Consider the following 13,647-nt stretch of genomic DNA (forward strand, 5'->3'; position numbering starts at 1 on the left):
AATAAAAATTGCCTCACCTATCAGAATTGAAAAAGACATATAACAAGACTTTTGAATAAATAAATGTATTATTACAGGAGGATAATCTCAGGTCCATATCTATGAGCAATAATAAGAATCAAAATTTATCTTCCACCACAGTGGAATCCGTCGTTTAATAAGTAGAGGCAGGCGGATCAATCACAATATTGACCCCCAATCAGCTCCTTCAGACTAACCAGCATCAATTAGCAAACACCTGGTCGAATTGTGAATCTGCTTCATCAGTAATGTCTGAATGTTTAAACTCTGAATTAATTTTCATCTGCAGAAGTTTAGATTTGTGAAAAAATACTTTTCTATGGGCTTCAAGCATCCAAATATGGCTAATTTCTTTTTTAAAAATGTTCTTACATTTGTTATTTTTGTTAGTAGGACTTAATAAGTTGCCATACAAATATCTAATTTTGCTGACTGTCGATTCCTTTTCAGTTCCCTCCCCAGCATAAGTCAACCACCATGTTCCTGTTTTTCCTAAATTCTGATTTTTGAATGACTCATTCACAAAAGAAAAAACTGGCTTTTTATTACAAAAGTGCTTATATTTATTTAAAAAATATTTCTTTAGGGGTGCGAAGACTTCTACCCCACAGGATTTCGGCTGAAAACAAGTTTTTGATAGAATAAATGTTCTCAGAAAACAAGTTGTGTTTTTTAAAAGTTACTTCAATAAAATGTGAGCTAAATCAGCTCCATCTAAAGTGGTACGATGTTAATCAGTAGCTATGGATGAACGGCACGAGGAGTGTTGAAAGAATTATTGTAAAAGCTTGGTTGTAAAAAGATGAATACTTTGTGTTGTTCTTAACATTTCCATTGCAAGATAATTATGTTAATAATAATAATTTTGCACTGATTAAACATAAAAACTTCAATAAACAAATTTATACTTTTCTTTTTACAAGCTGGGGTTGGGGGCCACAAATGGCCCACAGGCCATACTTTGGATACGCCCCTGTTCCAGACATAAACCAAAATAACAATCAGTGGAAAAAACTGGAACAAAACATTGGCATTCGGTAAATGAGGCTTTACCATACGGTTGTATCCAGATTTTTAATTGTGTCCCAACAGAACATTAAAAGTAAAACATTTGCAGAGCAAATCGCATGGCTTCTTCGTGGCCATTCCTTGTAGTTGTAAAATAAACACTCACAAAATGTTAATGGGGCTCGAAGTTCACGCAGTTTTTGTCATCCTCGTGTTCAAACCTGTTTCAACCACAGCACCTTAGCAGAGACATGGTGTGAATTAACATGGAAGTTTGTTTAAACATGCCAGGTTCTGTTCCATGAACGCCCCCTCAGCTGAAGCTGCCTTCACTGCTGTTGTAAAACTCGGAATTTCATCTTAAAACGCTGAAACTGCTGCTTTTTAAAGGTTGCGCGACATCAGTTAGTTACTTAACGTTTTATAACATTGTTATAGGGCTACTTAAAAGTGTTTGGGTCTGTTGGAAGACAAATACAACAGAACCAGCCTATTAAATTTACATATGTGTTTATTAAGTGCTTGATAGTAAACTGGTTGATTATGGCTGACAGAAAGTACACAAAACCTTCGTGATAATGATTCTGCTTCGATGTAACCAACCACGAAAGTTTTTGTCGCTATATTTTCTAATCTTTAGTTGGAGAGGGAAACTTTCCGAGGGGTCATTGAAGGCATCAAATGTTCACGTTCAGATTCAGATTTGAGAGTCGAAGACGAGAAGAAGAAGAAGAAGAAGACCAAAACGTCCTGGAAAGTTAACGTAAGAGTGAAATATAAATGTATTCTTTATGTCTGTACCAATGACTGTCTTTTAACGTAATGTGTAAAAAGGTTTTGTGAGAAAAGACGATGTTCAAAAAGTTTTATTTACGTAAAAAACAGATTAACGGTCGCAGGGGATCCCTCCAGATCTCATTTCCTCCTGTGTGGAGTTTGTTAAATAGACAGAAATTAACGCTTTTATTAAACTTGGGAGAGTTATGTGAGTTGAGACAGATAAAAATGAGTGTTGTATTGTTTTTGTACGACATAGCAAACAGTTTTCCAACTAAAATGATGGTCCTGCCTCTTTAGGGCGTCACAGAGGACCGCTGTTTAACAGAACTGTTAACCGCATATGAAGGTTTCTAACCGGTGTTTCTTTAACGATAGTTACGGTAAACTGGTACGTTGGCGTCAAATACAACATGTTGTTGGTTCGCTTTGACACGTTTTAACTGGAATAAACGACGTTATCTTCAAAATGTGACGAAATGTCCGAGTCACATTAAAGCAGAAGTTATTTGTCATCCTTAAATCAGTTCAGATGTGTTTACTGTGGAAAATATCAATAAAATCTGATCTGCTTACATTTCAAAGCAATTAAAAATTCTTTTAAATGCGCATCCTGCAACGTTTTCTGCCTGTAAAGGTTACAAAATTATACAAACTTAAATGAAAGTTCAAATATAAATGCACCAATCTGAGATTTTGTAGCCGATCTCTGATAATCGATTTTATAAACCGATTTTGTAAATCGGTTATCGCCGATACTAAGGGTAAGACGATGTTTTGTAGTATTTACTGTAATAGCTGTAAAAGTGACAGTGACAAATGTTTACAAATTCATCAGTTGTCTGTTGTTTGACCAGAAACATGACAAACCAAAAATAGAACCACAAAAAAACACGTTTTTCCACTGCCAAACAGGCTTTGCAAACAAAGTGTATTTATGATATAATGGAACCAACTGTGAAAAAAAAACTAGTGTTAACAAGAAAAATCTGCATTTCCATACAAAAATGCAGTGTGACAAAGTTAAAATCAACAGAAGAAAACTCAAAATTTAATCAAGTTGCTGAAATTTTAGAAAACCAAAAACAGGTCTGTTGAGTAAACAGAAAGAGCGCCAGCCGAACAAGTTGAAATCAACTCACAAAAATGTTTTGAGTAAAATATTGGCAGAAATTTACAAAAAGAGAAACAGAACTGTTATATTTTATCTGAATAATGCTGAAGTACAGATAATAAACCAAATTGCTCCATATGAAAACATCTGTGACAATGAATTTCTTGTTACCACTGTTATTATTTTATGATGCTGCGCGTCACTGTGTGGTGTTTCACGCCACCTGGATCACATTCTATGGTGTTAAATTATTAATCGACTGAATGGCTCAGGTGCTGGAGCGTATCAGCCACCACCCTGTCGGGAAAAAAAATTATTCAACCAATTTAGAAAAATGCAACAACAAAAAAAGATACAGCTTGTCTTCATTGAGCCACGTTTCTGGGTCAGTTTTTGCCTGGAGACTCTTGTTTATGTTTAGTTTTTTGTTTTTTACATTACATCTTTGTTTTTTTACATTACATCTTTGTTTTTTTACATTACATCTTTGGTTTTTTACATTACATCTTTGTTTTTTTACATTACATCTTTGGTTTTTTACATTACATCTTTGTTTTTTTACATTACATCTTTGTTTTTTTACATTACATCTTTGGTTTTTTACATTACATCTTTGGTTTTTTTACATTACATCTTTGGTTTTTTACATTACATCTTTGGTTTTTTACATTACATCTTTGGTTTTTTTACATTACATCTTTGGTTTTTTACATTACATCTTTGGTTTTTTACATTACATCTTTGGTTTTTTACATTACATCTTTGGTTTTTTTACATTACATCTTTGGTTTTAGGTTTTACATCATCCCTAGATTACAATTTGCACAAAGCTCATGTACTGAGAGTCATTCTTTATTACTAAGAGATGTGTTTAAATAATCAGAATTTGAACCAGCTGAAGCTAAAACTGTCACTTGAGGAGTTTTACATAGAATTTATTTACACAGATATATTTTTTTATTTTATTTTAAATGCAAAATGTATATATTTTTGTACAGTTTTGGCTTTACTATTCTGAGTTTTGTTTTGTTTAAGCAAAATGGCATTTTTTTTGCGTCCGTATGCTCCAGATAACAATGAATCGATTACTAAATTAGGTGACAATTATTTCAATAACCGATTAATCACGATTAATCGTTTCAGCTCATAATTATTAATGATGATTAACAATTATTCTAGTAGTTGATTGTTCTAAAAATTATTCTTAGAAATACTTTAAAAGATGCAAATAAACAAAATATTCACTTTCTTTTCCAAATAAGAAAATAACCAATTAATCGCAATTAATCGTTTCAGCCCTAGTTTAGGTAGAAGTGTAGAGGAGGGACGGTTGGCTGTCGAAGAACTTTGTGGCTGGAGATATTTTCCCTGGCGTGCGGCTCTGGGTCGAAACATCTCAGGTGAATGACCTAGCAAACTGCAACCATGGCAACCACGCCATAACGCCGTGCATTGGGTGTGTCATCATCCCATTGGGGCTTAACATGAAGTTGCTAGGTAGTTTGCTCTCAGCCATACTCCTGAGTAACAGTGGTGTTGTCACATTTCTAGAATCAGTGTGGATTGTTTGTTTTCTTTTTTTGTAGATGCCGACCCGGATGGGCTGAAAGATGCCAGGTAACCCCTGCCTGTGGACAGCGCTCCCTCAGAGCAGCCCCTGTCCGTCTGACCGCTACAAGCACGCCTGCTGCAGCTACGACGGGGCCGTCTACGTCCTGGGGGGAAGAGACAACAGCTGCCTGGGAGACTTCTGGAAGTACAGCATTGGTAAGGGCCTTTCATGTACAACAGAACCACAGCGTCACAGAACCACAGGAATTTACCTGGCTACTGATGAGTAATCGTTTCTGTCAAACATTCAAAGTTTAAAAAGTTGCATCTCACCATCATATTTTCACTTCTGGTAAAAAATGAGTTTTTCCACCTGCTTTCTGAGAACTTGGACACGGCGAGGTTTAGATATATGGAGCTTCCTGACCACAGGTCCAAACCGAGTCACAACTTGTAGCCACGATTGATTAATCACGATAAATCGTTTCAGCCTTAAAGTGCTCCAACTTGCAGGAAAATCCTCAGGTCGTTATCAAATTGTCTCTGGATTGTTATAGGAAGTTCTAAAGAAATTTATGACTCTTTTGGGTGAGAAACACTGACACATGGATCACGTCTAAACCTGCAACTAACTATTATTCTGACAATTAATCAATTAACCAGATAAAAAAAAAACTGGCACATTCTGCAGATTTTTCATCCAAAAACTTAAGCTTATTTTATATTTACTAGAAATACCTCAAAATATGTAATTCATTTCCTTTTCTAAATAAGAAAATAAACATTTTATTTCCTAAAATGCAACAATGTAGCATTCCCTTAGTGTATGGTTGATCATTTGTTGCACAGAATGCAGCTAAAAAAAATCCTAACATTACAGTAAAAAAAAATTATTTTTTCTTCACTAATTAGTGCATTTAAAACCAACAAAACATTACAGACGAACAAAAAGAAGTATCAATTTACAAAATACATAATCAGATAAGAGAATAAATAACGGCAACGAAAATAAACAAAAAAGGAGGTATGTATTTCCATGGATACAGTCCGATCAAGAACAGAACATTATCAAATGGTATCAAAACAAAAACATTTAAATTGTTTAACTGGTGGGTTTTGCTGTACTTTTTTTCCTTTAATCTTTGCAGTTATTTTCTGATTTGCATTATTATTTTCTTTTTCGAATATTCTTTGACTAACCTAGGGTCAAAGATATTTTGAGTAGAAGTGAGAAAGACAGGGAGAGAAATAAAAAATGAATAAATAAAGGTTTATGCCAGAACAAAGTATAATAAAATAAAAATTTGGTGATCTTATTGTTATTATTAGATAGTAAACATTAACAAGCAAAAGAGATATCAGCAGCTTTGGGAGGATTTTGAAGCAAAGCAGATTCAAAAAAATGAAATAATTTTTTGATGCTACAGATGCTCCTGTACTGTAAAAATAAACACAATAGAGTTTTAGAAAGATATTAAAGAAAAGCTGAGCAAACAAAATAAATCGTTTTGTTCTGTTCATTTTGTTTCAGTGTTAGATGAATGGACCAGGCTGAGCTGCTCAGGCGAAGCTGCTCCAGAGGAGCTGGAGCAGCACTCTATGGTGGCTCATAAGGTCCAAACTTCAAACACTTTTTATTCATTTCCTTTAAACCGTGCCAACATGAAGCAGATATAACTTACTAACTGGTTTCTGGGCCTCTTCAGGGTTTCCTGTATGTGTTTGGAGGCATGTGGGATTCTGCATACACTGGGCAGCGATGCCCCCTGTGGGTGTTTGATGTCGGTGAGTTTCACTCAGGACGATGATTTTACCCTCTGCTGATCTTCAAGCTGTTAGCAAAGATTCTAGTTTCCAAAAAACTCTTGTGCATGCTGGCTGTAGCCTCAAAACACTAAAAAACATTCAACCCCTGCTAGTTTTAGCTTTTATTTACCTGGTTCAATACATGTTGTTTCTTAGTAAAAATGGAGGAGAGATTTAGGCCAGTCTTAAACTATATAACACCCTAAACTATTTTTAAATACAATATCACAATATAAAGTTAGTAAAACACAAAACAACATTGTGGATATGTTAGCGCATTATTTGTTTTTTTCTCATCTTCACACACAAACACAAATACAGAGTTTTCACAACTCTCCACTTTGGTTGGAGCTTTTCTAAATAATCGTTTTTAGTGACATTGAACAGTTTTTATGTGGATGAAAGGTCAAAACACATAAAAATATATTAATTTCCCAGATATCTGGCTTTGTGTGGACTAGACTTTAGTAACAAAGTGCAATGATTTAACAGCAGTGAACAGGAAGTTGAATGTTTCCGGACCTGCTTCCTGCATATATGCATGTATGTATTACAGAAAACAGTCTGCAACATACTTTAACTTTAAGGGTAACTATTAGAGAACACTATTACAAATTCTGCAGCTTGTTTTTCTTCTTCTACATGTTTTCTAATGAGGTTTTATTTTAACTGGTTTGCTCTATTTTCTGTTTGTTCCAGTAAATCAGAAGTGGGTTCCCTGCCAGGGGAAGACCAGCTCCCCTCAGGTAAATCAGCTTTATTGTCACACACTATCTCAACAACATAATCTAAATTTTAATTAGATTACATTCTTCTGGTGGGAAAGAATCACAGTGAGAAATGTTTAGTTAAATTACCATTGCCACATTTACTGGCATCTCAAAACAAAAGTTTCCTGTTTCCCTGGCGGATAAATACAGCATGCTAACTGACCCGGCCATTTCTTTTGGTCACATTTCAAAATAGGAAAAACAAAAAAACATGCTGCTCTAGTGAGACAGAAAAAACTGCTGCTCTAAAACTGACCTCATGTACAATCAGAGTTTAGAAAAGCAACTTTAACAACTGGAAGACGACCAGAAAATGAAGCAACCAAAACAAACATGTTAGCTTAGCGCTAGCTGGAAAAATGGCTTGTGGTTTTCTACCTAAGACAAAAGAAATCTTACAGCCACTAAAATCTGATGCTACTTCATTTTGTTTACATTTAGTGAAGACGAAAGTTTCTCACAGTGTCTTCTGTCGTTTCCTTCAGTGGTTCTTGGTGCAGCGCCTCCGGAGGCGAGGAGGGGAACAGGGTTTGGTTCACTTCACTCAGTGCAGTGAAAAAGAGAACTACAGCAACTGGAAATTGAGAATGTAACGCAATTCTAGTCCCTAGTCAAGACTACCAGACTATCAGTTTTAAAAAACCTTTAGTTTATCACTGTGTTTCACTTCCTGTCAAATTTTTGCGTAGCTCCAAAACAGACTTCAGCTCTGTGTTTGTCAGACAGTCGGAGATGCAGTCTCAGGGAATCACTACAGGTTTGCAGGGTCCAATTAACTTTTAACATAATTACCAATAATAACCAATTTTCTGTTAGGTTGGATCCAGTGAGTCTTGGTTTGTTGCTGAGCTTTACAGCTCAAAACTGGTGTAAAACAGATAAATTCAAAATAAATTCAGTAAACGAATGTTCAACTTTCTTCCAGTCCAAATCCAGAAGAGAACTTAAGATTTCATAGAAAGTATTTATCAGGTTTTTGTCCCACTGAATACTCAAATTGAAGGTAGAGTTTTTATTTATTTTTCAGTTTTTGTAGCATTTTTTGTCAGTTTTCAGATTATGCCAGTAGAATATAAAAAACATTTTTCATTAGCAGCACAGTTTCATTGATGACTGATGTCTTAACGTCGTCGTTTGTGTTCCCAGAACCAAAGGCCGAGCAACCGGAAAGGACACAGTGCCGTGGTGCTCGGCTCTGCCATGCTCGTCTACGGAGGCTTCATGGACATAAAGGGATCCCTGCAGGAGTTTTGGAGTTTAAACCTCAGTAAGTCTTTCCAAACTAGAATTAAAAAAAAGAAAAATTAGCATTTTTAATCAGCTTTTTAGTAATTTCCAGGATTTCTGAAGAGAGTTAAATCAGATGTTTTGTCAATCTGTGTTTGTCTCGGACAGATACGACGGCTTGGTCTGGCCTCAGCGGTTCTGATCGGGGAGCGTCCGTTCCTGGGCCCAGACACAATCACTCCGCCGTGGCCTACCAGAACTGCATGTTCCTGTTTGGAGGCCTGAAGGGTCTGCGGGAGCAAAGGGACTTCTGGAGGTGGAACAGCACCAATCACACATGGACCTGCCTCAAGTGAGCGCCAAGGTTTCCTGTCGCTAAAACTTGAAGCCAGGCTTTTATTCTGCAAAGGTTTTAGGCCAGATTGATATCCGGCTTTAACGAAAAGTCTGAGGTTTTAGACTTTCCATCAAAGTCATCATATCAGTCGGATTCCTGCACACTTTGGATAAAAGGATGAAAGTAAACTCAGGAGATTTTACTTACCAAAGAGGACCAGATGTTAAATGAAGCTACCTTTTGTACTTTTGGACTCCAGTCATCCATGTCTGTTGCCTAGTTAAGTCATTTTAACCTTGTTTGTTTTTAGCAGGACAAATTGAGATTTTTCCAGGGACAACAGATGAAAATTAATTTCCTTTTGGCTAATTCTGTCACATTTACAGAAATGTTATTTTTCCTACCAAATAAATTAAAGTTAAATATTAATGTTAAATTAAACCCGTGTATTCTTGCAGTGCATGTTTGGTAAATCTTTGAATCTGCTGTTGCCTCTCCCTAGTGGCTAATGCAAAGTAAGCTAACATTTAGCTGGAGTTGTTTGGTCCTCTGAATAGTTTGGTGTTTGTTAACAGCTTGTCTGATTTATTAAACTATCAAAGTAACTAAAGGTTGGATTATACTCTAGTCCCACTGTGTATAATAACAGAACTTCTCTTTCTTCATACGCATTAGTCTGAATGCTGTGCATAAATTGTGGGGCTGAAAGGATTAATCACAATGACTGGATTATTGAAATAACTGTCGACTAATTTAGTAATTGATTAATGGAGGCTCCTGTTCCTGTGCTCCGCAGGCCGGGCCCCCCTCGGCTGATGGGCCACGCCGCCGTGACCTACAGGGACAGCATGCTGCTGTTCGGAGGCGGTGAAAGCCAGGGTTTTCCCAGCAGGAGCCTGTGGAGGTACAGCTTCTCCTCCCACACCTGGAGCCAGGTGGCCTCGCTCCCAGGCTCCGATGCTCCGGACCGGATTCACCACTGCTGCGCCGGGCTCGGCCGCAGCTACGAACCCGACACCGGCGGCTCCGGATCGGCCCTGCAGCCGACGCCGCAGGATGCCAAACCCAGACGTTTCAAAAACAAGTGCTTCCCCGTCTCCCACTCCCACTCGGACATAGAGATGAAGACATTCAGCAAAATGTCTTCAGACGTGGACGCACAGAGCGACACTAAGCCTGATCCCCAGCTGACGGAGAACAGCTTGACGTTTGAGAATAAAGCCTTCAGGAGGCAGTGGAGCTGCGCCGACGAGCTGCTGCTCGGCCAGGAAGACGGAGACATCTTAAAGAACCTGCCTGACACGCTGCTGGTGCTGGGAGGACGACCTTACAGCAGACACAGTCCCATCTGCCTCTGGAGTATGACCCTGACCGACTCCTAACACCGAACCTTTACTGACAGAGAACAATGCAAAATATTAACAAGTATTTTAGATTATAATGTGAAAGATGGAGGTAAATTTGACAAAGACCAGCAGCTGGGCTTCTGAAAATTTCACAGAGCGTTCCTTTAATCTAATGAGGCTCGTTTGACGAGAGCTCACACTGCAAAAATCACAAAATATTAACAAGTATTACTGTTTAGTTTTTACTGCAGTTGTCTTAGTGCACTTGAAATAAGGCAAAACTAACTTACCAGTAACTTTTCAGCAAGATAAGGGAGCTTGTTTTAAGTCTTAATTCTTTAACACTGATGAAAAATTAGTAATTCTACTGGCAGATAATTTCACTTAAAACAAGATTTTTTTCCCCCATATTATAAGTAAATCAGTCCGCCAGTGGAACTAGTGCTTTTTAAATTAATATTAAGGAATTATTAACTTAAAACAAACTCTTATATCTTGCTGAAAAGTTACTGGTGAGTTTTTAGTTTTGTTTTATTTTAAGTGTATCAAGTACGACGGAGTATTAGGACTATAAAAGAATTATATTACAGGTATAAAGCCATACAATTATAAGAATAAATCTGAAATAATATGAGAATAAAGTCAAAATTATACAAGAATAAAGTCATAATATTACCAGAATTAAGTCGAAAGAAGTGAATAAAATGAAGTCATATTACTAGTATAAGGTTGTAATAGTAATCAAGTTTATTTTAGTGTATTTCAGCAACAAGACTTTTCAAACTGCTTTGGATCATGAAAACAAACAAATATAAACACGTAATGCGTCACCACCTGTGGAAGTGTCATTAAAATCATCCACACATCAGATATGTTGGTTAATGTTCATAAGCAACTCTAAACTGGTGATGACTTTTGTTTTATGTTCTTAAAGTTGCCCTAATAGTTTGTTGTAACTGAAATATTTGCATAAGAAACTAGACAAAATTACTTTGTAAGATTTTGTGTTTTTTCAGTGAACTAGTGTTTTTCTATCGCCTCCTCTCTGTTCACCACTGTTACTAACAACCTGTATGTACATAAGAGTTTATAAAAACTGTTTTATATCATCTGGAGGTTTTTTCTCTTGATTCATTCATTCATTCAAAACATGTCAAAGTATTAGAAGGACGCAGTCTTCTGGTTGTAGCTGCGTTTTCATTACAAATGGGCGCAAAACGTTTTCGATATTCTGCTAATATTTTTTACAAAAAATTGCAATTGCAGCCTATCCATTAAATAATAAACACAATTAAAATTGCAAGTGAATTAGTTTGTTCTCTTGATAAGTCATTAGAAAAAACATGATATGCCGTCTTCCGCCACCACTTCCTGTTGTCTTCGTCTTTTCCCTCAGTAGTAACATCCGGTTGTGGATCACATGACTAGGGCGAGTTTTTTTTTCCATTAAGCAAATTTATCTTTGTAATTCCAATTTGCGCAGTTATAGAGAAATGCAGCTCATGTTACCATCGGTAAATTTAAAACAACAGAAGCATCATCTCTGGATGTATTTGCATTAAAACTCTCCTAAATCAGTCCTGCAACCTTAAAAATAGTATTCTCATTGTTCAGAACCAAAAATCTTCAAACTCTGGTTGAGAGGAACTGATGGTTTATGAACTGTGATCTTGATGCTGGCCAGAAGAGGGCGCCAGAGCACACTGAGCTCAAATCACCATTAATTGATTTTATAGAGATATTTATTATTGTGTTTGTGTTAATTAGGGATGTTGGAAACGTTTACTTTTGTAATCAAGTAATCTGTTGATTATTCTGGCAGTTGAGGAATCAAATAAAAATTTGGTTAAGTAGAATACCGATTTGATTAATGTTTATAAATACAAACATAACAGTATTAATATCAAGCATCTATATCGGCACACATTTTCATAGCTCTTTAAGTCAACCTCCACAAAAAATACGCAAAAACGTCTAATTATATTAAATGTAATTTTTAAAAAACATAAATAATAAAGCAGCAGGCTCACAAAGACAGTAAAATATGTGTCTACCAACAGGCAGAATAATAGCATATGAAATCCATAAACAAGATAAAACTGAAAAACAAACTCAGATAGAGATAAAGTGCATATTTAAGTTTCTTTTTAATGGTAGAAAAATATCGTTGAGGTCAAACTGTAAATCTGGTTGCTGTATTTTGTACATAATTAATTAGTGAAAGTTTTAAAGTGTCAAATCAACCAAAAAGCTCCAGAAAAAAAGCGCGTTTTGCATGGAGAGGAGAACGGAGCCCAACGGCTGCAGGCTGGTTGCAGAGCGCAAGGAGGTTGGGTTCCCTCAGGTGGGCTTAAAACGTGTTTATGTGCGAATATTCAGGGTCCAATTGGTCTGGACAAAAACAACAACAGAAAAAAACAGCTTATTTTAGCCTTGGGTGAGATTCATCCAGCTGGGAAGGCAAGATTTCACCACCAGCAGTGTGTCAGCATGGCGACACGCCAAGAGGCTTTCAACGAAACTGACCCGATTGGATATTTTTATTAGATGGGACCCAGAAGAGGTGGCAAAAAATCAGCCTGAAACCCGCAGCAGCGGCACCATAACACAGCAGCTGGAGCGACGGGGAGCAGAAACGACCACAAGACCAGAGACCCAGCTTTGACCTGGAAGAGAATTATACCATTTTCCAGAGGTATGAATATTTTTTAGCCTAATTGTTTGCTTATTATTTATCTACCTTATCTTGATAGATATATTCCCATAAAAAGATCTAAAGATGTGTAAATGTAAGTTACATTCCAACATTTCCTTAGCAGTTAGCACTGCAGTTAGCATTCCCAGGCCTGTTAGCATGTTGTTTTCCATGCCAGTACAAACTCTAATACCATTTAAATGATCTTTGTTTGCTATGTCTGTTGTAGCTTCTGGCTAACCTGTGAGCCAGTTTAATGCTCACCTCCTCCAGGTCTTATACAATTTCATTAACGGTTGTCGTTAGGGCCGCTGGGTAGAGGAGGTGCTGTTACCTTTTATTTTGAAACATGGGCCATTTTTGCACCTAAAATGTGAATTTCAGACCTTTTACAGTACAAGGTCTTTTAAGTCTTTCACTTTAAACATGCGGTTAAGGTGAAAGATGCACTTTAATTTAGAGCAGGGCTGTCGCTCATTTTCGTTTTGGGTCAAATCAAGATCATGAATGTTCTTAAAGAGCCGGTCGTGCTGGAATGTACTGATAAAACCCACTAACAAACTGTTAAAAATATTAAATGCCTTTCTGTATACAATCTAAAAATTCCTCTTAGAATTATTAATTGATCCATTGCATGTTTATATTTACCAACTTATTACAGACAAATTATTACTTTATTTTTTTTAATTGCTTCACACTGATAATCTCACAATTCACCGCCATTACTCTGTGATTTAAATATTGAAAATATTTTCAGCAGGAAAACTCACATAACATCACATGATGGTCGGCTCAAACGGATCAGACATGCTGACAGAAAAGCCAAACTCAGTTAATCTCAGGTGGAGGGTTGATAAGCTCCGCCCTTAGATCTCAGTACCTTTAGTCTCATCTCCTGTGGGCCTCCTCTCTCCCCTGATCTCTGGACGTTAAAACGGTTAGCCTCTGGACTCTCTCTGGAGGCCGACGATTAGCCTCTGGACTCTCTCTGGAGG

General features: G+C 36.8%; 1 protein-coding gene across 3 annotated transcripts; it reads left to right on the plus strand.

Moving 5' to 3' along the window:
- The first annotated feature begins 1,685 nt into the window (after positions 1-1,685).
- On the plus strand, positions 1,686-11,066 carry LOC111609211 (ras guanine nucleotide exchange factor F-like). 3 transcript variants are annotated; one of them, XM_023336352.1, is made up of 9 exons: positions 1,686-1,792; positions 4,217-4,417; positions 4,507-4,687; positions 6,003-6,085; positions 6,178-6,256; positions 6,977-7,023; positions 8,194-8,314; positions 8,443-8,626; positions 9,408-11,066. In XM_023336352.1, exons 3-9 carry the CDS (start codon positions 4,531-4,533, stop codon positions 9,991-9,993), a joined length of 1,257 nt encoding a protein of 418 aa, XP_023192120.1. In that variant the 5' UTR covers positions 1,686-1,792; positions 4,217-4,417; positions 4,507-4,530; the 3' UTR covers positions 9,994-11,066. The 3 variants fall into 3 exon arrangements, with proteins under 3 accessions (XP_023192120.1, XP_023192122.1, XP_023192121.1); XM_023336354.1 differs by having other exon boundaries at positions 4,217-4,320; XM_023336353.1 differs by lacking the exon at positions 4,217-4,417 and having other exon boundaries at positions 1,697-1,792.
- Positions 11,067-13,647: the final 2,581 nt, after the last annotated feature.

This window comes from Xiphophorus maculatus, chromosome 7 (genome assembly GCF_002775205.1).
Source record: "Xiphophorus maculatus strain JP 163 A chromosome 7, X_maculatus-5.0-male, whole genome shotgun sequence".
Classification (NCBI taxonomy): Eukaryota; Metazoa; Chordata; class Actinopteri; order Cyprinodontiformes; family Poeciliidae; genus Xiphophorus; species Xiphophorus maculatus.

Coding starts and splice junctions, on each gene's coding strand:
- LOC111609211 (XM_023336352.1), top strand. CDS start 4,531: ATGCCAGGTAACCCCTGCCTGTGGACAGCGCTCCCTCAGAGCAGCCCC. Junction 6,257..6,976: donor CCTGTGGGTGTTTGATGTCG/GTGAGTTTCACT, acceptor TGTTTGTTCCAG/TAAATCAGAAGTGGGTTCCC. Junction 7,024..8,193: donor GGAAGACCAGCTCCCCTCAG/GTAAATCAGCTT, acceptor TTGTGTTCCCAG/AACCAAAGGCCGAGCAACCG.